Raw genomic sequence first — 22,244 nt, forward strand, 5'->3', positions numbered from 1 at the left:
CCCTGCTCCCGCCGGGGAGGTGGATGGACGCATGAGGCCTGCTTCCAAAGCGTCCTTGATGTAGGTATCCATAGCAGCTCGTTCGGGTGGAGATAGGGAAAGATCCGACCCCTGGGGGCAAGTGCCCGGAAACAGTTCGATGGGGCAATCATAAGGTCTATGGGGTGGTAGCATGGTGGCCCTCTGTTTGCTAAATACCAGTTTGAGGTCATGGTAACACTCGGGAACTCGGGTCAGGTCGATGGATTCTAAAGACTCGGGAGTAGAACTCGGGAATTCGGGAAAATACATGTAGCTTGGCACGTAGGACCCCACTGCTTGATAGTGCCCACAGACCAGTCGATGTGAGGGTTATGGCTGTGAAGCCAGGGGTATCCAAGGACGAGAGGGAACTCGGAACAGGAGATCAAATGAAAGTTCATCAATTCCTTGTGTTGTGAAACTGAAAGTCGCAAGGAGGTAGTGACATGAGTGACAAGTCCAGATCCCAAAGGGCTTCCATCCAATGTAGTAACCCTCATGGGGTCACTTAGAGGTTCAAAGGGAACGCCATTCTCCTTCGCCCAGACACCATCCATGAAGTTACCTGCGGCTCCAGAGTCTACCAAGGCTTGAAGGTGAAGCTTGTGGTTGTCCCAGGAAAGGGTGACTGGAATGAGCAGACGGGAGTTGGACGGATGGGAGGAGGTTATGTTTCCCGTTACAGTTCCCCGGTCTGTACGGGACAGAGCGTTTCCCTGGAGCCCGGGACACGTGGAACGGAAATGGCCCGGTTTGCCGCAATATAGACAGCGTCGCTCCCTCATCCGGCGGTCTCTCTCAGCCTGGGAGATGCGTCCAATCTGCATGGGTTCCGGTGGAGCCAGCGAGGATAAAGGTGGGGACTCGGAGCTGGGACTGATAGGGGCTAGAGGTCTACGGTTGAGTTCTCTCTCTCTCAGACGCTGGTCAATGCGTGAGGCCAATTTGATCAGGGACTCGAGATTGTCCGGTGGTTCCCGAGTGGCCAGTTCATGTTGGATAGTGTCGGAAAGGCCTTTCAGAAAGCACACAGTGAGCGCCTCGTTGTTCCAACCACTCGCTGCTGCCACCGCGCGGAACTGGATGGCATAGTCCGTCACGCTGCGCCGACCTTGGTGGAGAGTCAGGAGCTGTTTGGCTGAGTCAGGACCACTGCTTGGGCCTTGAAACACTCGTTTGAATTCCTCAGCAAAGGCAGAGTAGCTGGCACAGCAGGAACTATGGGCATCCCACACAGCAGTAGCCCAGGCCAGGGCTTTTTCCGACAGCAGGGTGATGATATATGCGATCTTAGACCGGTCGGTGGGGAACGACGAGGGTTGCAGCTCGAAGGAGAGAGAACATTGGGTGAGAAACCCTTTACAAGCACTTGGATCACCTGAGAACCGTTGGGGAGGTGGAAGACGAGGTTCAGCCAGAGGGTTAACTGCCATGGGTACGTGAATCTGAGGTACTGGGACGGGAACTGTTGCCGAGGTAAGTCGATCAGATATCTGCTTTATGGAAGTCAGCATCTCCGACAGAAGATGAGAATGTCTAGCCATTAAGGCCTCTTGCTGAACCAGGGCGGCTTCGTGGCGTTGGACAGTCTCCTGGTGGTGGGACAGCATGGCAACAAGGTCCTGGGAACTGGCTGCCTCTGGGTTCATTCTTTGGCTCTGTGTTTCTGTCAGGACCCGGTTACGAACCCGGGTCTCCGGAGTGAGAAACAGTCACTTAACCAACTGAGCCACGAATAGTCGGCAGAACCCAGAAGATGAGGCAGACACAGCAGTACTTGAGACGGTGTATTTAATGTAGTAAAAAAGTGAAGTCCTTCAGGAACACATGTAACTCCACAACCTCAAAAGGAATTCCACAAGAACAAAGGTAATCCTCCAAGACAAAAAAGGTAAATCCACAAGGTGGTAGGTATAGCACAAAAAGCCTCAAAAGATACTCAAAAATAAATAAACAAGAACAAAAAACAGAATTCCACAAGAGCGTCCACCGGGATCAACAAGAGTTAACAGAATACTAGGGCTGGGTGCTAACATACAAACACAGAGCAAAGGACTGAGGAAAACAAAGGGTTTAAATACAATCAGGGGAAACGAGGCACAGGTGCAAATAATAATGGGGATCAAGGGAAAACAAAAGGTCAAAAGGCACAATGGGGGCATCTAGTGATCAAAAACCGGAACAACCCTGGCCAAATCCTGACAGTTAACTAGTGATTATGATTGATTGATTGTTTTTTATAAGATAAGTTTAATGCTAGCTAGCAACTTACCTTGGTTTCTTACTGCATTCGCGTAACAGGCAGGCTCCTCGTGGAGTGCAAAGAGAGGCAGGTGGTTAGAGCGTTGGACTAGTTAACTGTAAGGTTGCAAGATTGAATCCCCGAGCTGACAAGGTAAAATCTGTCGTTCTGCCCCTGAACGAGGCAGTTAACCCACCGTTCCTAGGCCGTCAATGAAAGTAAGAATGTTCTTAACTGACTTGCCTAGTTCAATAAAGGTGTAAAAAATATATAATATCATGTGTATATGTGGAAGGCCGCCATAGATATCTCCAGCTTAAACTGACTGATTTTGATGGAGATTTTTGTATTATGTTATTTAGATTGACGCACCTGTACGTCAATAGACTCTGATATCTGAGTGAGAGTGACTAACCAAATCAATGGTGGCATTTTCTGAGTGTATTCATGTCCTTACAGAGTAGAAGCTAACTGCTTATTCTTTAGCATTGACGAGTTAACCATGTTATTGGGCTCTTGGTCAGTGTATTGTACTTTCTGTGTTTGAGTGGCTCTCTTGCTCTGGGCCCAGTCACTACCTGCAGTCACTTGTCCGTCCTGCTGGTGTTGCCATGGTTGGGTCTGGTTCTGTCTGGATCTGGCTCCAAGATCAGTGGTCTGTGAGATTGGCATCCGCTATGAGATGGAAAAACATTCCCAATCTATCAATCGAGTTTCAGAAAATAAGCCTACATCAGTGTTCATTCACTTAGCCCACAATCATTCAATGGAGAGGATGATAGTCTATACCTTTTTACTTGATCATGTATTTGCTTTTAACTATTAAAGCTGTTAGAAGACAACACTTTATTCAAACTCTCATTGACCTATCATACAGAGTGTATTGATTGCTTTTGCAGGCACTCAGTTTAACATTTCTCGGAAACTGTTCTACTGCAGTAGCCCAGAATTAGAGGTCGGCCGATTCATCAGAATGGCCGATTTAATTTGGGCCGATTTCAAGTTTTCATAACAATCGGAAATCTGTATTTTTGGGCACCATTTGCAGATTTTTACATTTTCAAAAAAAAAATATATATATATTTTTTATACCTTTGATTTAACTAGGCAAGTCAGTTAAGAACACATTCTTATTTTCAATGACGGCCTAGGAACGGTAGGTTAACTGCCTTGTTCAGGGGCAGAACGACAGATTTTCACCTTGTCAGCTCGGGGGATCCAATCTTGCAACCTTACAGTTTACTAGTCCAACGCAATAATGACCTGCCTCTCTCTCGTTGCACTCCACAAGGAGACTGCCTGTTACGCGAATGCAGTAAGCCAAGGTAAGTTGCTAGCTAGCATTAAACGTATCTTGTAAAAATCAATCAATCATAATCACTAGTTAACTACACATGGTTGATGATAATACTAGATATTATCTAGCGTGTCCTGCGTTGCATATAATCTGACTGAGCGGTGGTAGGCAGAAGCAGGCACTTAAACATTCATTCAAACACCACTTTTGTGCGTTTTGCCAGCAGCTCTTCGTTGTGCGTCAAGCATTGCGCTGTTTATGACTTCAAGCCTATCAACTCCCGATATGAGGCTGGTGCAACCAAAGTGAAATGGTTAGCTAGTTAGCACGCGCTAATAGTGTTTCAAATGTCACTCGCGCTGAGCCTTCTAGTAATTGTTCCCCTTGCTCTGCATGGGTAACGCTGCTTCGATGGTGGCTGTTGTCGTTGTTGCTGGTTTGAGCCCAGGGAGGAGTGAGGAGAGGGACGGAAGCTATACTGTTACACTGGCAATACTAAAGTGCCTATAAGAACATCCAATAGTCAAAGGTTAATGAAATACAAATGGTATAGAGGGAAATAGTCCTATAATTCCTATAATAACTACAACCTAAAATGTCTTACCTGGGAATATCGTGTTAAAATGAACCACCAGCTTTCATATGGTCTCATGTTCTGAAACGTTAGCTTTCTTACATATCACATATTGCACTTTTACTTTCTTCTCCAACACTTTGGTTTTGCATTATTTAAACCAAATTGAACATGTTTCATTATTAACTTGAGGCTAAATTGATTTTATTGATGTATTATATTAAGTTAATGGGTGTTCATTCAGATTTCTTGTAATTGTCATTATTACAAATAAATAAATAAAAATTGGCCGATTTTAATCGGTATCAGCTTTTTTGGACCTCCAATAATCGGTATCGGCGTTGAAAAATCATAATCGGTCGACCTCTACCCAGAATACATGGCCTAACTCTGTCTCTTGTTCCACCCTAGGGGACTTTGGACACTAGTAGGTCACTGCTTGTGACACATTTAGCAAGAAGGATGTTTGCTTCAGAGTGTTATGGTAGAATGCCAGTGTGTGTCTAGGGGCTATGTGAGAATGAGTGAGGATCCCTTCAGGCCACTTTAATCTGTCATGTAAACAAAGCAACACTTCCAGTTCCTGCTCATCTATTTGGTTATGTTGACAGTGTCAGTACTGCATGACCTATTTTTTTGTCAATAGCCCAGACAAATGACATATTAGATACACAATAATTACCCATGAATTGTTTTTTTCTTTGGTATTCATTACAACACACACCACTAACTACCACCACAAGCACCATTTGGTACCAGGTAGTTACCCCCCTTCATCACTGCTCTCCCTCTCTCTAATCCTCCCACCCCAGGCCCTGCAGAGTAACCTGCGCTACTCTCTGCTGCCCAAGAGGCTAATCATTGGGAAGCGTCTGGCCCAGTGTCTGCACCCGGCCCTGCCCAGCGGAGTGCACATCAAGGCCCTGGAGACTTATGAGGTCATCTTCAAGATCATCGGCACCAAATGGCTGGCCAAGGACCTCTTCATCTACAGGTGTAGGACTCATGCTAACCCATAGGATGTGTCCGTCCGTCTGTATTGTCTGTCCTGAGGTGTTGTAGGCCTATTGACCTGTCCATGTGTTAATGGATTGTGTGTTCTCCTGTACTGATGTAATATCATCAACCATGTGTAGTTAACTAGTGATTATGATTGATTGATTGTTTATAAGAAGTTTAATGCTAGCTAGAAACTTACCTTGGCTTCTTACTGCATTCGCATAACAGGCAGGCTCCTCGTGGAGTGCAATGAGAGGCAGGTGGTTAGAGCGTTGACTAATTAACTGTAAGGTTGCAAGATTGAATCCCCGAGCTGACAAGGTAAAAATCTGTCGTTCTGCCCCTGAACAAGGCAGTTAACCCACCGTTCCTAGGCCGTCATTGAAAATAAGAATGTGTTCTTAACTGACTTGCCTAGTTAAATAAAGGTGTAAAAAAAGACATGCATTCTCCTGTACTGATGTGTGTGTGAGTTCATGTGTTGTATTGATCTCTATCTTTGTGTGTGTGTTAGCTCGGGGCTGTTCCCGTTGCTGGGCCATGCTGCAATGTCAGTGAAGCCAGCCCTGTTGACGCTGTATGAGCGATACTACCTCCCCCTACAGAGGGCCCTACTGCCCAGCCTACAGGCCTTCATCACTGGACTACTGCCTGGCCTGGAGGAGGGGGCTGAGGTTTATGACAGGTACGCGCACACGCACACACATCTGCAAAATTGCAATACACTGAGTGTACAAAACATGACATAGACTGACCAGGTAAAAGCTATGATCCCTTATTGATGTCACTTGTTAATTCCACTTTAATCAGTGTAGATGAAGAGGAAAGCCTTGACACAATTGAGACATGGATTGTGTATGTGTGCCATTAAGGATGAATGGGAAAGACAAAAGATTGAAGTGCCTTTGAACGGGGTATGATAATAGTTGCCAGGTGCACCAGTTTGAGAACTGCAACACTGCTGGGTTTTCCACGCTCAACATAAAGAATGGACCAAAGGACATGCAGCCAACTTGACACAACTGTGGGAAGCATTGGAGTCAACATGGGCCAGCATCCCTGTGGAACGCTTTCGACACCTTGTAGAATCCATGCCTCGATGAATTGAGGCTGTTCTGACGGAAAAAGGAGTGCAACTCAATATTAGGTGTTCCTAATGTTTTGTACACTCAGTGTATTTTCTTTTGTTGTTTTTTTGTTTTTTTTACCCCTTTTTCTCCCCAATTTTGTGGTATCCAATTGTTTTGTCTCATCGCTACAACTCCCGTACGGGCTCGGGAGAGACGAAGGTTGAAAGTCATGCGTCCTCCGACACACAACCCAACCAAGCCGCACTGCTTCTTAACACAGCTCGCATCCAACCCGGAAGCCAGCCGCAACAATGTCTCGGAGGAAACACAGTGCACCTGGCACGGGCGCCCACTGCGCCCGGCCCGCCACAGGAGTCGCTGGTGCGCGATGAGACAAGGATATCCCTACTGGCCAAACCCTCCCTAACCCGGACGCCGCTAGGCCAATTGTGCGTCGCCCCACGGACCTCCCGGTCGCGTCCGGTTACGACAGAGCCTGGGCGCGAACCCAGAGGGCGCTGCAGTACAGCGCCCTTAACCACTGCGCCACCCGGGAGGCCCACTCAGTGTATTTTCTTTTGCATAGATAATTTCATGATATTACGAATCCTCTTCCCCCTCTCCCCACTCTCCAGGACGGATGCATTGCTACTGAGACTGTCTATGTTGGTGGGCCAGCAGGTGTTCTATGGGGCTCTGTGGGGCAGTGTGTTGGTCAGCCCTCTAGTCCGGCTGCCCGCCTCTCTCTTCATCGTCACACACTTTGACCGCTTAACCCCCCCGCACCAGCAAACACGCATGCTGGGCTATGACAACCGCCTGGTGGTGAGTTATTGTGTGTTAGTGTGAGCGAGTGTAGGGTTGTGTTGGCCATGTTGGATAACCTGTCTGTCTGTCTGTCTCTCTGTCTCTCTTTCTCTCTCTCTCCCAGGTGAAGGCGTTGTGTCTGTCTCTGCAGGACTCAAATGTTCTGGTGCAGAGGAACATGCTGGAGATCCTGCTCTTCTTCTTCTCCTTGGCCACCTGCCTGGTAAGTCACGTTAAAATAACATTTTATTGGTCACATACCCATATTTAGCAAATGTTATTGTGGAGGGAGCATCGTGGTTTGGGGCTGCTTTGCTCAGGGTCTGGACAGCTTGCTATCATCGACGGAAAAATTAATTCCCAAGTTTATCAAGACATTTTGCAGCAGAATGTAAGACTATCTGTCCACCAATTGAAGCTCAACAGAAGTTAGGTGATGCAACAGGACAACGACAAAAAAAACACAGAAGTAAATCAACAACAGAATGGCTTCAACAGACAAAAATACGCCTTCTGGAGTGGCCAAGTCAGGTTCCTGACCTCAAACCGATTTGAGATGCTGTGGTATGACCTCAAAAGACCGGTTCACACCAGACATCCCAATAATATTGCTGAACTGATACAGTTTTGTAAAGAGGATTTTTCCAAAATTCCTCCTGACCGTTGTGCAGGTCTGATCCGCAATTACAGAAAATGTTTGGTTGAGGTTATTGCTGCAAAAAGGAGGGTCAACCAGTTATTAAATCCAAGGGTTCATGTAGTTTTTCCACCCTGCACTATGAATGTTTACACAGTCTGTTCAATAAAGACATGAAAACGTATAATTGTTTGTGCGTTATTAGTTTAAGCCGACTGTGTTTGTCTGTTGCTGTGACTTAGATGAAGATCAGATCACATTTTATGACAAATCTATGCAGAAATCCAGGTAATTCCAAAGGGTTCACATACTTTTTCTTGCCACTGTATGATATGCGTAAAGCAGTATGTAAACATTATTTAAGTGAATAGTCTTCTATTATTTAAAGTGGCCAGTGATTCAATGTATATAGGGCAGCACCCTCGTAAGGTTGTAGGGATGAGTAGCCGGGTGGGACCTGGCTAGTGATGGCTATTTAACAGTCTGATGGCCTTGAGATAGAAGCTGTTTTTTTGTCTCTCGGTCCCAGCTTTGATGTATCTGTACTGACCTCGCCTTCTTGATGGTAGCAGGGTGAACAGGCCGCGGCTCGGGTGGTTGATGTCCTTGATGATCTTTTTGGCCTTCCTGTGACATCAGGTGCTGTAGGTGTCCTGGAGGGCAGGCAGTGTGCCCCCGGTGATGCGTTGGGCAGACAGTACCACCCTCTGGAGAGCTCTGTGGTTGAGTGGTGCAGTTGACTTACCAGGCGGTGATACAGCCCAACAGGATGCTCTCAATTGTGCATCTGTAAAAGTTTGGGTTTTAGGGGCAAAGCCGAATTTCTTCAGCCTCCTGAGGTTGAAGAGGCACTGTTGTGCCTTCTTCACAACACTGTCTGCGTGTGGGTGGACCATTTCAGATTGTGAGTGATGTGTACACCGAGGAACTTGAAGCTTTCCACCTTCTCGATTGCTGTCCCGTCGATGTGGATAGGGGCATGCTGTTTCTTGAAGTCCACGATCAGTTTCTTTGTTTTGTAGACGTTGAGTGAGAGGTTATTTTCCTGGCCCCACTCTGCCAGGTCCCTCTCCTCCTCCCTGTAGGCTGTCTCGTCATTGTTGGTAACTACTACTGTTGTGTCGACTGAAAACTTGATGATTGAGTTGGAGGTGTGAATGGCCATGCAGTTATGGGTGAACAGGGAATACAGGAATGGGCTGAGCACGCACCCATGTGGGGCCCCTGTGTTGATGATCAGCGAAGTGGAGTTGTTGTTTCCTACCTTCGCCACCTGGAGGCAGCCCTTCTGGATGTCCAGTACCAAGTTGCATACGGCGGGGTTCAGACACAGTGCCCTGAGCTTAACGATGAGCTTGGAGGGTACTATGGTGTTGAAGGCTGAGCTATAGTCAATCAACCGCATTCTGAGGTAGGTGTTCCTCTTGTCCAGATGGGATAGGGCAGTGGGCAGCACAATGGAAATTGCATCGTCTGTGGATCTATTGGGGCGGTATGCAAATTGACGAGGGTCTAGGGTGTCGGGTAAGGTAGAGGTTCATGATGACAGAAGTGAGTGCTACAGGGCGATAGTCATTTAGTTCAGTTACCTTTGCTTTGTTGGGTACATGAACAATGGTAGACATCTTGAAGCAAGTGGGGACAGCAGACTTTGATAGGGAGAGATTGAATATGTCAGTAAACACTACAGCTAGCTGGTCTGCACATGCTCTTAGGACGCGGCTAGGGATGCCGTCTGGGCCGGCAGCCTTGCGAGGGTTAACACGTTTAAATGTCTTACTCACGTCGACCACGGAGAACGAGAGCCCACAGTCCTTGGGAGCCGGCCGCTTCGGTGGCACTGTGTTCTCCTCAAAGAGGGCAAAGAAGGTGTTTAGCTTGTCTGGGAGCAAGACGTCGGTGTCCGCTACGTGGCTGGTTTTCGCTTTGTAGTCCGTGATTGTCTGTAAACCCTGCCACATAAGTCTTGTCTGAGCCACTGAATTGCGACTCCACTTTGCCACTGTACTGACATTTTGCATGTTTGTTTGCATTACGGAACGAATAACTACACTTTGTATATTCCCAGTCACCTTGCCATGGTTAAATGCGGTGCTTGGCGCTTTCAGTTTTGTGCGAATGCTGCTATCTATCCACGGTTTCTGGTTTGGGTAGGTTTTAAAGGTCACCATTGGAATAACATCCCCTGTACACTTCCCAATGAACTCAGTCACCGTGTCCTTGCAAGCGTCAATGTTTTTCTTAGAGGTTAGAGGTTTACCTCCTCTTCCTCCACCACCACCTCCTCCTATTCCTTTTTCTCCTCTGTCTCACCTCCTTCTTCTCACCTCCTCCTCTCCTCTTCCTCCTCACCTCCTCCTCCTTATATACTCTGTTCTGCTCTTCCCTTAATCCTCTTTCATCTCCTCTTCCAACTCTTCCTTCTTTGACTTCTTTGCCTCTCTATCTTCATCCTCTCCCCTTTCCCTGTGCCCCATGTGTAACTGTCCCTGTTATTACCTCAGGACCCAACCCAAGGCAGTATTCCTATGACTAGGGAGGACACGATCAGAGTGGTGTCTGCTGCTTCCCTCACGCTGCTCCGCAGAGACATGTCCCTCAACAGACGCCTCTACGCCTGGCTGCTAGGTAGTTAGTGTGGATAGACATGCACCACGGCCATGTTCACACATACACATACACACAATGAAGTTATGGCTTTGAGTTGTAGTCTAGCAGTAGGCCTGAATATACTTCACTATGTAGCTAACAAATGTAGTTTTAGCTAATGTCGTTAAGGTCTACCTAATAAATGTATCCATGTAGCCTCAATTGTTTGCATCTCTCCTTTCAGATAATACAATGTATGCCTTGATATTATAAGTGAATAACTGTATCTGTGTGTGTTGCTGTTCCCCAGGCACAGATATTAAGGGGGGTATGGTTGCTGCAGACCCTGACCTCTTCATCTCCATGGAAGAACACATAGCCTTTTACTTCAACACCCACTCCAGAGAACTCTTAGTGCAGGTTGGACACACTAGCTAACACTACTGTTGATCAGTGGTAGTATATAAATCATACTGTTACAGATTATTAAACCTCATGAAGGACTTAAAACACCTGCCCTTAAATGCAAGTCATTCATTTTAATATGAAACCATGAAAACAAGGTGAACTTGAATTCAGTAAATACCCAGTGGTGTAACCGTGTGTGTCCTCTGTGTCTCTGTCCTTAGGCTTTGATCAACATCTTGAATCAGAAGGATGTGGAGGCGGACCCGGAGAGCGTGATTGGTTATCTACGACCCTTCCGCATCATCATCAGCCTTATAGATAAGCCAGAGATAGGTAAACACACACCTCCCCTACTTCAGGCCTCATCTCTCCCACCCCTCCCCTCCCCTTCTCACTATGTCCAGCTGTCTGAAGCCCTCTGCTGGTAAGTAGGGTGTAGTGGTGGTGATGATCATCTCACTCAGGTCCTCTGATAGTGGGCAGTGTGATGATGATGATGATGATGATGGTGGTCTCTCTCAGGTCCTCTGATAGTGGACAGTGTGTGATGATGATGATGGTGGTCTCTCTCAGGTCCTCTGATAGTGGACAGTGTGTGATGATGATGGTGGTCTCTCTCAGGTCCTCTGATAGTGGACAGTGTGTGATGGTGATGATGGTGGTCTCTCTCAGGTCCTCTGATAGTGGACAGTGTGTGATGATGATGATGGTGGTCTCTCTCAGGTCCTCTGATAGTGGGCAGTGTGTGATGATGATGATGGTGGTCTCTCTCAGGTCCTCTGATAGTGGACAGTGTGTGATGATGATGATGGTGGTCTCTCTCAGGTCCTCTGATAGTGGGCAGTGTGTGATGATGATGATGGTGGTCTCTCTCAGGTCCTCTGATAGTGGACAGTGTGTGATGATGATGATGGTGGTCTCTCTCAGGTCCTCTGATAGTGGACAGTGTGTGATGGTGATGATGGTGGTCTCTCTCAGGTCCTCTGATAGTGGACAGTGTGTGATGATGATGATGGTGGTCTCTCTCAGGTCCTCTGATAGTGGGCAGTGTGTGATGATGATGATGATGATGGTGGTCTCTCTCAGGTCCTCTGATAGTGGACAGTGTGTGATGGTGATGATGGTGGTCTCTCTCAGGTCGTCTGGTAGTGGGCAGTGTGTGATGATGATGATAATGATGATGATGGTGGTCTCTCTCAGGTCCTCTGATAGTGGACAGTGTGTGATGGTGATGATGGTGGTCTCTCTCAGGTCCTCTGGTAGTGGGCAGTGTGTGATGATGATGATGATGATAATGATACTGGTCTCTCTCAGGTCCTCTGGTAGTGGGCAGTGTGTGATGATGATGATGTTGACGCTGGTCTATCTCAGGTCCTCTGATAGTGGGCAGTGTGTGATGATAAGGATGCTGGTCTCTCAGGTCCTCTGGTAGTGGGCAGTTTGTGATAATAATGATGCTGGTCTCTCTCAGGTCCTCTGGTAGTGGGCAGTGTGTGATGATGATGGTCTCTCTCAGGTCCTCTGATAGTGGGCAGTGTGTGATAATGATGCTGGTCTCTCTCGGGTCCTCTGGTAGTGGGCAGTGTGTGATGATGATGATGGTGGTCTCTCTCAGGTCCTCTGGTAGTGGGCAGTTTATGATATTGATGATGATAATGATGCTGGTCTCTCTCAGGTCCTCTGGTAGTGGGCAGTTTATGATAAGGATGCTGGTCTCTCTCAGGTCCTCTGGTAGTGGGCAGTGTGTGATGATGATGATGGTGGTCTCTCTCAGGTCCTCTGATAGTGGGCAGTGTGTGATAATGATGTGGTCTCTCTCAGGTCCTCTGGTAGTGGGCAGTTTATGATATTGATGATGATAATGATGCTGGTCTCTCTCAGGTCCTCTGGTAGTGGGCAGTGTGTGATGATGATGGTGGTCACTCTCAGGTCCTCTGATAGTGAGCAGTGTGTGATGATAATGATGATGGTGGTCTCACTCAGGTCCTCTGATAATGGGCAGTGTGGGATAATGATGGTGGTCTCTCTCAGGTCCTCTGATAGTGGGCAGTGTATGAGGATAGTGGTCTCTCTCAGGTCCTCTGGTAGTGGGCAGTGTGTGATGATGATGGTGGTCTCTCTCAGGTCCTCTGATAGTGGGCAGTGTGTGAGGATAGTGGTCTCTCTCAGGTCCTCTGATAGTGTGCAGTTTGATGATTATGGTGGTGGTCTCTCTCAGGTCCTCTGGTAGTGGGCAGTTTGTGATAATGATGCTGGTCTCTCTCAGGTCCTCTGATAGTGGGCAGTGTGTGATGATGATGATGATGGTGGTGGTCTCTCAGGTCCTCTGATAGTAGACAGTGTGTGATGATAATGATGCTGGTCTCTCTCAGGTCCTCTAATAGTGGACAGGGTGTGATGATAATGATGGTGGTCTCTCTCAGGTCCTCTGATAGTGGACAGTATGTGATGATAATGATGGTGGTCTCTCTCAGGTCCTCTGATAGTGGGCAGTGTGTTATTGGAGGTGGTGAGAGCGTTCTACAGCTACTGCAGAGAGATGTTGGGGAAGGAGTCTATCACCAGCACTGGCCTGACAGGCAACCAGCTAGCCAGGTGAGAGGATGGGACGAGTGGAGAATGAACTAATATAGATGAATGATATTTATTGGGAAGTTTCCTAAAAAGAGATCGACATGATAGTGACTGCCTAGATGTGTTGTCTGTGCAGTAAAATAAAAGAGAACAAGAACGCATCAGAAATCATAAAGACGGTGAACATGCTGGTGAGCTCCATGAACAGTGAGTTCCTGTGGGACTACATTACCTGCCACTTCTGCACCTGCCTCAGGTAGGTAACGCCTCTACTAGCACCTACTATACCTCCTCTGGAATAGTCACTGTAGCTTTGCTGTTATAAAGCATCTTTCTCCAACTCGAATGTCTTTTATGTTGTTTAGCTGATCTCTCTCTGTGTCTCTGTCTCCATAGCAACCCAGCTGACCTGCCGCCGCCCCCTCTGCAGTACCACAGTGACTCTCCTGCTCCCTCTGTCACAGAGATCTCCACGCTCATCATATTCCTACTGGACGTCATCCCTCTGGTACACACACACATGCTTCTATTTTTCCTCTTTCTCTCTCTTTCCCTCTCTTTCTTGCTCTCTCTAACCCTATCTGATTGGTCTGGTCCAATAGGAGCTCCATGCTGACATCCAGTCTCAGTTCCTGCCCCAGATGCTTGGCCGCATGCTGCATGCACTCCGTACCCACATGACCTGTCTGGACCTATCGGAGCTCACACAAGGCCTGCGCACCTGCTTCAAGGTGCTCAGTAAGATCCAGATGCCCGTGACTTATATGGACATGGAGGTGGAGTCACAGTCACAGAAAGTGAAGTCACCGACACAGGAGGAGAGCTTCAAATTTGTTCCGGTCAGTGGTTGTGTGAGTGTGTGCAGTAGTTCAGAGAAACTGGCATGCGTATGGAGAGTAGAAGGAAAATGGGAGTTAGGGATGCAGCACTACTGAGGTACTTAAGAATGGTCATGCCCTCAGGATGAACTGTCTGGTAGGTGACCTGTCTGACTGATGGATAACATTCCTGGCAGGGTTAGCCTCTTGTCAGGCTGTCTCTCATGTACTGTACTCCTCTTGACTTGATGGTAGATCCAGACTACACAGGCCAACCAATCTTCTAATTTCACTCTCCCTGCCGATATAAATAAGGTCTGAAGTCCAGCTGTAACACTGGCCTGTCTGTGTGTCACATAAACACAGCTTACACTGATCTCTAGCTTCTTTCAGTCAGATACTGGATCACGATGGGATTTCTCTAAAATCTTAGGGGGGGGGGGGGGGAACAGTTTTTTTTTTTTTAGTTTAAGGACAAGGAAACAGTTCTCTAACTGTCCTTTTAAGGTCATACTACCCACTCCCTCATTGGTGGTATTCTGGTTGGATCATACATTTTCTCCCCTTAGATGCAGGATATGGAGAAGGAAAGGGTCGAGGAGGAGGAAGAGGGCAGTCGGGTCAACGTTACCCATGACAACGCAGAACCAGAGGAAGAGCTGAATGCGGTTGTGGAGCAGGAGACTGGCCCGGTAGAGGGAGAAAGCGCCTTCCCACTCCTTCGGTCTGAAGACAGCGGATTGGGCATCAGCGCCTCACCCTCGGAACTGCACCTCTTACCAGGGGTGGGACTGAGCCCCGAGGGGGTGGGGATCGTGAAAGAGTGCCAGGGTGTGTGGAGGAAGGGGGGCAATGTGGAGACCATGACCCAGTGTCTGCTGGATATACTGACCTTCATAACCACCTGGTAGAGAACATGATCACATCTGGAAAACATGTAACACACAGTCATCAAGCACAACATGCATCAATCAAAACGACTTGATCAACTCTCTCTCTCTCTCCCCATCTCTCTCTCCCTCCTCTCCCCTCCCAGGTACCTGCTGGTTCAGGTGGAGGACGTCAGGGGGCAGGAGGAGGCTGTACAGCCGGACCCCGCTGCCCTCTCCCCTGGTGGGAAGACCTCGTTCCAGGAGGGCCCTCAGATCACCAAGACCCAGATCAAAGACAAGCTAGCCGAGCTCTTCACCCCCAACAAACACAAACCACGCTCTATCTCGGACCCCCCTGTCCCAGACCTCCCTGTCCCACCTACAGAGAAGAAGAAAGGGCGAGTGGGCACGGGAGGAGGGGTGGACTGGGGGGCAGGGTACATGCCCCGGGGCAGGGCGGAGATTTCAGAGGAGTGCCGCCAGGCGTTCACGGCAGCATGCCACCTGCTTTTGGAGTGTACCACCTTCCCCCTGTACCTGAGTGAGGAGGAGAGCCAGGTGCTCTACAGCGACATGTTCCACCATACAGGTGACAGTATACACTTTTACACAATAATGGTTGTTTACCCATACAGGTCAGTCTATACAGCTCTACACAAACTTACTGTAGTTAGTTAGCCAACCAGTAGTCTTGCATGTCAGACTCACACAATTGAGTCCACATAGGGAAATTTGTATAACTCTACAACTCTACTATTAACCAAAAGGTTTACTGGGGTGCTGGTTTGTCTATTCAAATGAAAAGCTTAAGCTTTGGTGTGTACTCCTACTCCTAACATGGCTTACTAACAGGGCTGAATTGACCACTTTATGTTGGTTCAAGTCAGTATACTGATATGCTTTCATGATCTTGACTAATTTGAACTCATTGAATGGGAAGTAACCAAAATATTGTTTTGTTTTTTCTCTTCAGATAGTGACGTGGGCTGCCTGCCTTTGTGGCTGAGGTCCTTGATGACCCTGTGTTGCCTGTCGAGGGACTACCAGGTGCAGCACACGGCTGTGTCCTCTCTTCTGGAGCTCATCAACCACTCCCAGTCCCTGGCCCTGGTCATCCAGGACAAGACCAGGCGCTACCAGGCCAGCAACGCCAACCCCCTGAGCGGACGGCTGCAGATGGTCACTGTACCCCCCATCTACCCAGGCCTGCTCAGCGCCATCGAGCAGAGTACAGATTTCTACCAGGTCAGGAAATCATGGTCTACCATGGCAGGGGGCTTGTATTACTGCTACATAAAGAGGGAACATAATATGAGTAGTCCTAGCTGGTCTGACGTGTTACTCTATAATATGATGAAATGTGTACATTTCCTTAGTGAATGTGTCATCTGTAACTATGTCCAACAGCATCATCACCTTTTTCATTTCTGCTGCCTATTACCAAATCAGGATCATTAGTAATCTGATGCTGCTGCGTTAAGTTGATTCAAATGAAAACCGATCATCATCACCTCTAACATTTCACCTTTCACCTTTGTGATCCCATGCAGCGGGTGGCCCAGGTGCTGTGGGGTCAGCTGGATGTGGAGCGTCGAGAGCAGCACACCTCCTGTGTGGAGCTCTTCTATCGGCTCCACTGCCTGGCCCCGTCCGCATCCATCTGTGAGGACATCGTCTGCCAGGCTTTACTGCACAGAGATAAGGTACAGAACACATACACACACTAACAAGATTCTACTGTAATATCAAGACACTAGACGCCTACAGCAATGAGCCATCCAATACTCCTAACGCATTTAAACAGCACTGAGGTTTTACATATATTCACACCTAACATATGAACAAATACTCCAGCCTAAACTCATGTGATATAACAAACAGTAAGTCATCCTCTGTGTTTAACTAACATATCAGTTACAGTGGGGAGAACAAGTATTTGATACACTGCCGATTTTTCAGGTTATCAAATACTTGTTCTCCCCACGGTATGCTTTGTGTATTCCCTCAGGCTGTACGATTGGAGGCCCTACATAGGTTCTCAGTGCTGTGGCACCTGACCAGGGAAAACCAGTCAAACCGGACCATGTCTCTGAACCGCTCGTTTGACCGGTGAGTACAGAGCTTGAAGTATGGTCAGTGGTTGGTCTCTGGGTCCAACAGCAGTTTGTGCTGTGGTCCCCAGCGTATTCTGTTTCGTGACTCTACAGTCGTGGCCAAAAGTTTTGAGAATGACACAAATATTAATTTTCACAAAGTCTGCTCCCTCAGTTTGTATGCTGGCAATTTGCATATACTCCAGAATGTTATAAAGAGTGATCAGATGATTGCAATTAATAGCAAATTCCCTCTTTGCCATGCAAATGAACTGAATCCCAAAAAACCATTTCCACTGCGTTTCAGCCCTGCCACAAAAGGACCAGCTGACATCATGTCAGTGATTCTCTTGTTAACACAGGTGTGAGTGTTGACGAGGACAAGGCTGGAGATCACTCTGTCATGCTGAATGAGTTCAAATAACAGACTGGAAGCTTCAAAAAGAGGGTGGTGCTTGGAATCATTGTTCTTCCTCTGTCAACCATGGTTACCTGCAAGGAAACATGTGCCGTCATCATTGCTTTGCACAAAAAGGGCTTCACAGGCAAGGATATTGCTGCCAGTAAGATTGCACCTAAATCAACCATTTATCGGATCATCAAGAACTTCAAGGAGAGCGGTTCAATTGTTGTGAAGAAGGCTTCAGGGCACCCAAGAAAGTCCAGAAAGCGCGAGGACCGTCTCCTAAAGTTGATTCAGCTGCGGGATCGGGGAACCACCAGTACAGAAATTGCTCAGGAATGGCAGCAGGCAGGTGTGAGTGCATCTGCACGCATAGTGAGGCGAAGACTTTTTGAGGATGGCCTGGTGTCAAGATGGGCAGCAATGAAGCCACTTCTCTCCAGGAAAAACATCAGGGACAGACTGATATTCTGCAAAAGGAACAGGGATTGGACTGCTGAGGACTCGGGTAAAGTCATTTTCTCTGATGAATCCCCTTTTTGATTGTTTGGGGCATCTGGAAAAAAGCTTGTCCGGAGAAGACAAGGTGAGCACTACCATCAGTCCTGTGTCATGCCAACAGTAAAGCCTCCTGAGACCATTCATGTGTGGGGTTGCTTCTCAGCCAAGGGAGTGGGCTCACTCACAATTTTGCTTAAGAACACAGCCATGAATAAAGAATGGTACCAACACATCCTCCGAGAGCAACTTCTCCCAACCATCCAAGAACAGTTTGGTGACGAACAATGCCTTTTCCAGCATGATAGAGCACCTTGCCATAAGGCAAAAGTGATAACTAAGTGGCTTGGGGAACAAAACATTGATATTTTGGGTCCATGGCCAGGAAACTCCCCAGACCTTAATCCCATTGAGAACTTGTGGTCAATCCTCAAGAGGCGGGTGGACAAACAAAAACCCACAAATTCTGACAAACTCTGATTATGATTATGCAAGAATGGGCTGCCATCAGTCAGGATGTGGCCCCGAAGTTAATTGACAGCATGCCAGGGTGGATTGCAGAGCTCTTGAAAAGAAAGGTCAACACTGCAAATATTGACTCTTGGCATCAACTTCATGTAATTGTCAATAAAAGCATTTGACACTTATGAAATGCTTGTAATTATACTTCAGTATTCCATAGTAACATCTGACAAAAATATCTGAAGACACTGAAGCAGCAAACTTTATATTTGTGTCATTCTCAACTTTAGGCCACGACTGTACTACTGTAGTGAACCTGTTCTGCTTTCCTCAGATCACTGAGATGGACTCTTTGTCTGTGTCTTTGTCTTTGTCTTGGCACTATTTAAGATTGTGTGTCTGTCCCTCATCTCCCTATGACTGACTCTGTGTATCTCTGTCCCAGGTCTTTGTGCGTGGTGGTGGACTGTCTGAACAGCCCAGATGGTTCTGTGAGTGCTGCAGCCCAGTGCTGGCTGGTCAGGGCTCTCTCCCTGCAGGACGTGGTCCGGATCCTGGAGCCTGTTCTGCTGCTGCTGCTCCACCCCTCCACCCAGCGCTGCACCATCCAGAGTGTCAAACAGAACCTCACCGCAGGTGCGTGCGTGTGTTTGTGTGTGTTCTGGAGTGTTAAGTGGTGATTGTTGGAGTGTTTAGGGATGTTGCTCTCCTAGTGTGTATATGTTTTGGTAGACCTCTTTCTCTCTGTAGGTAATCTGAAAGATTTAAACAGCAGAAGTCGAAGCACCACCAAGAGTTCCACGGGCGCCATGGCAGCCAGCACCCAACCAGATGAGGGTACACTGGGTCACATGATCCTGGTGGACCGGGAGGCCCTGTGGGGGGAGCTAGAGCGTGACCCAGAGACGACCAATCCAGCGGCTGACTCCACGGGGGAGTCTTGCAGTGAGAGTGAAGCCACAGAGGGGGAAGACGAGCTGGAGGAGGAGGAGGAAGAGAGCGAACACACCGAGTCAGCTGACACCAGTGGTGCCCAGGTCTCCACAGAGAACTCCAGCTCCGCCACTTATGGTTGTAGCGTAGAGGAAGGAGGTGTGGTCAGCTGCCTGAGGAGGGTGGAATCGGAACACACACAAGTGTCCGATTCGCTGTCGAGCGAGGAGGATGACCTGGAGCGTGAAGCCATGGCTCAGTCGCGTCTCCTCAAACAGGAGCGTGAGAAGCGTGAAGTCATTGACTCTCTGTTCCGCCATGTTCTGCTGTACTCTATGCCCGGCGGCTGGCCCCGCCTGCTCCACGGCCTGGCCCTGTTGGACAGTCTGTTGAGGAGCAGCGCCCAGCGCCCTCTAGTGGACGCCCTCTCCTCCACCTCCCTGGACACCAGCTCAGCCGCCCACCTCAACCTGGTCTCCAACCTTCTCCAGCGCCACCAGCAGGCCCAGGACGGAAGAGGCTTCCATGGACGGCTGCTCTCGCCCACCTCCTCGCCCTCCATTCCCCCTTCCCTGCTCATCGAGCTGCTGGTATCGCTATGCCTGAGGTTCCTACATTCCCACTACCCGTCCTACCTCACCCTGGGTCCCAGGGAGCTGCAGGGGAACAGGGAGGTCCAGGTGAAGAGCGTGGGGGTGCTGACCCGCCTGGTGACTCAGCTGGGGTGTGTGGTGTGGGGTCAGAGGGACAGCTCCACCCTGCAGGAGGCTGGGGTCGGCCCAGAGGCCATCCGCAAGCTTCTGGCTGGGTGTAAGGTGCAGCAGTACGCCCTTCTCACCCTCTCAGCCTCCATGTACATCAGCCAGAAAGGGGTGGAGAAGGACTCTGCCATGGGGGGTCTGAATCTGTTCGATGAACAGGTGGGCCTGTCTGAGGAGAGCCTGGTGAATCTTGGAGGGGGAGGGGGGCAAGAGCAATACCCCTTACAGATGGAGCTGCTCAAGCTCTTACAGGCCCTCATCGTCCTGGAGTACTACGTGTGGCCAGGGGGGTCTGGTTCAACCCCGCACCCCGATGAGCCCCGTGACACACCTGTAGCTACCCCTGCCTCCTCAGCCATGAAGCAGGAATGGCAGACAGGGGTTCTGTTCCAACAGTCCATCAAGGCAGCTCAGTATGTCCAGACCCAGCCCATCACAGCCCAGGGGATGTTTGTGTCTGCTGCAGCCCGGGCTCTGCAGCCGCAGTACGGCTATGCCATGCACCCCCACTGGGTGGCTCTGCTGTGCTCGTCTCTGCCCTACCTCGGGCGCTCGCTGGGCATCATCGTTGCTCCGCTCATCACCCAGATCTGCAGGAACTTGGATGAGCTGGTCAAACAGTACGATCACGACGGGGGGAAGGCTACACAGAGTAGCAGGAAGGAGAACATTGCTCCTGATTACCCTCTCACCCTACTGGAGGGACTGACCACACTCACTCACCACTGTCTACTGGACAACAAGAAGGTGAGTCGCGCACACACACACACACACTACTGATTTGGCAACATGTAGGTGGATCACTCTGCTACCCACTCAGACACACAGAGTTGAATGCAGAAAACAATTGTTTAATGTTTCCATCTGTCCCTCTCAGTCCCTGGTGGCCTGTGACCCTGCAGACGTCCGGAACGCACGCAATGCTGTGATCAAGGAGCTGCCACACATGCTCAGTAGTATGGCTCTGCTGTGGGGTGTGGTCAAGAGGGAGGAGTCCCAGAGGAGGGGCTCAGACTCCACCCAGACCACCAGACACCCCTCCACATCAGTCTACTTCAGGAGCTACAAGGTATGCCTGTGTTTATGTTTGCGTGGGAGTGTGTTTGTATGGGAAGTAAGTAGTGCTATGATATGTCCTGCATGTGAATTTGTGTGTGTGTGTAGATCCTGAGGCAGCGTGTGTTGGAGTTTCTGACTCCTCTGACGGGGCAGTATGGGGTGCAGCTCATGGCCTCAGTGGGAGCAGTGTGGAGCAGCCGGAGGAGCAAGAGACACACCACAAACAAAGTGAGTGTTTTAAAATTATTATTATTTATTTTTGCAACAAGTGGATGACACATACATACACGCGCACACACCTCCCATCACAACAAGAGGGTGACACATACATACACACACCTTCCATCACAACAAGAGGGTGACACATACATACACGCGCACACACCTTCCATCACAACAAGAGGGTGACACATACGTACACACACCTTCCATCACAACAAGAGGGTGACACATACATACACGCGCACACACCTCCCATCACAACAAGAGGGTGACACATACATACACACACACACACACACACACACCTTCCATCACAACAAGAGGGTGACACATACATACACACACCTTCCATCACAACAAGAGGGTGACACATACATACACACACCTTCCATCACAACAAGAGGGTGACACATACATACACGCGCACACACCTCCCATCACAACAAGAGGGTGACACATACGTACACACACCTTCCATCACAACAAGAGGGTGACACATACATACACGCGCACACACCTCCCATCACAACAAGAGGGTGACACATACATACACACACACACACACCTTCCATCACAACAAGAGGGTGACACATACGTACACACACCTTCCATCACAACAAGAGGGTGACACATACATACACACACCTTCCATCACAACAAGAGGGTGACACACACACACACACACACCTCCCATCACAACAAGAGGGTGACACATACGTACACACACCTTCCATCACAACAAGAGGGTGACACATACATACACGCGCACACACCTCCCATCACAACAAGAGGGTGACACATACATACACACACACACACACACACCTTCCATCACAACAAGAGGGTGACACATACGTACACACACCTTCCATCACAACAAGAGGGTGACACATACATACACACAC

At 48.7% G+C, this 22,244-nt stretch overlaps 1 protein-coding gene across 1 annotated transcript in view; it reads left to right on the forward strand.

Moving 5' to 3' along the window:
• The window catches only part of LOC115112439 (protein dopey-2-like), a 65,789-nt gene that overhangs the window by 25,326 nt on the left and 18,219 nt on the right, over positions 1-22,244 (forward strand). The window contains exons 3-22 of the mRNA XM_029639509.2: positions 4,947-5,128; positions 5,648-5,818; positions 6,839-7,028; positions 7,135-7,233; positions 10,152-10,275; positions 10,547-10,656; positions 10,866-10,977; positions 13,119-13,239; positions 13,355-13,474; positions 13,615-13,726; positions 13,821-14,057; positions 14,606-14,943; positions 15,073-15,497; positions 15,882-16,153; positions 16,459-16,611; positions 16,917-17,017; positions 18,810-19,000; positions 19,115-20,805; positions 20,936-21,127; positions 21,223-21,345. Coding sequence (XP_029495369.1) covers positions 4,947-5,128; positions 5,648-5,818; positions 6,839-7,028; positions 7,135-7,233; positions 10,152-10,275; positions 10,547-10,656; positions 10,866-10,977; positions 13,119-13,239; positions 13,355-13,474; positions 13,615-13,726; positions 13,821-14,057; positions 14,606-14,943; positions 15,073-15,497; positions 15,882-16,153; positions 16,459-16,611; positions 16,917-17,017; positions 18,810-19,000; positions 19,115-20,805; positions 20,936-21,127; positions 21,223-21,345 — 5,064 coding nt within the window. The remainder of the gene's footprint in view (positions 1-4,946; positions 5,129-5,647; positions 5,819-6,838; positions 7,029-7,134; positions 7,234-10,151; positions 10,276-10,546; positions 10,657-10,865; positions 10,978-13,118; positions 13,240-13,354; positions 13,475-13,614; positions 13,727-13,820; positions 14,058-14,605; positions 14,944-15,072; positions 15,498-15,881; positions 16,154-16,458; positions 16,612-16,916; positions 17,018-18,809; positions 19,001-19,114; positions 20,806-20,935; positions 21,128-21,222; positions 21,346-22,244) is intronic.

Source organism: Oncorhynchus nerka, linkage group LG3, assembly GCF_034236695.1.
Source record: "Oncorhynchus nerka isolate Pitt River linkage group LG3, Oner_Uvic_2.0, whole genome shotgun sequence".
NCBI lineage: Eukaryota > Metazoa > Chordata > Actinopteri > Salmoniformes > Salmonidae > Oncorhynchus > Oncorhynchus nerka.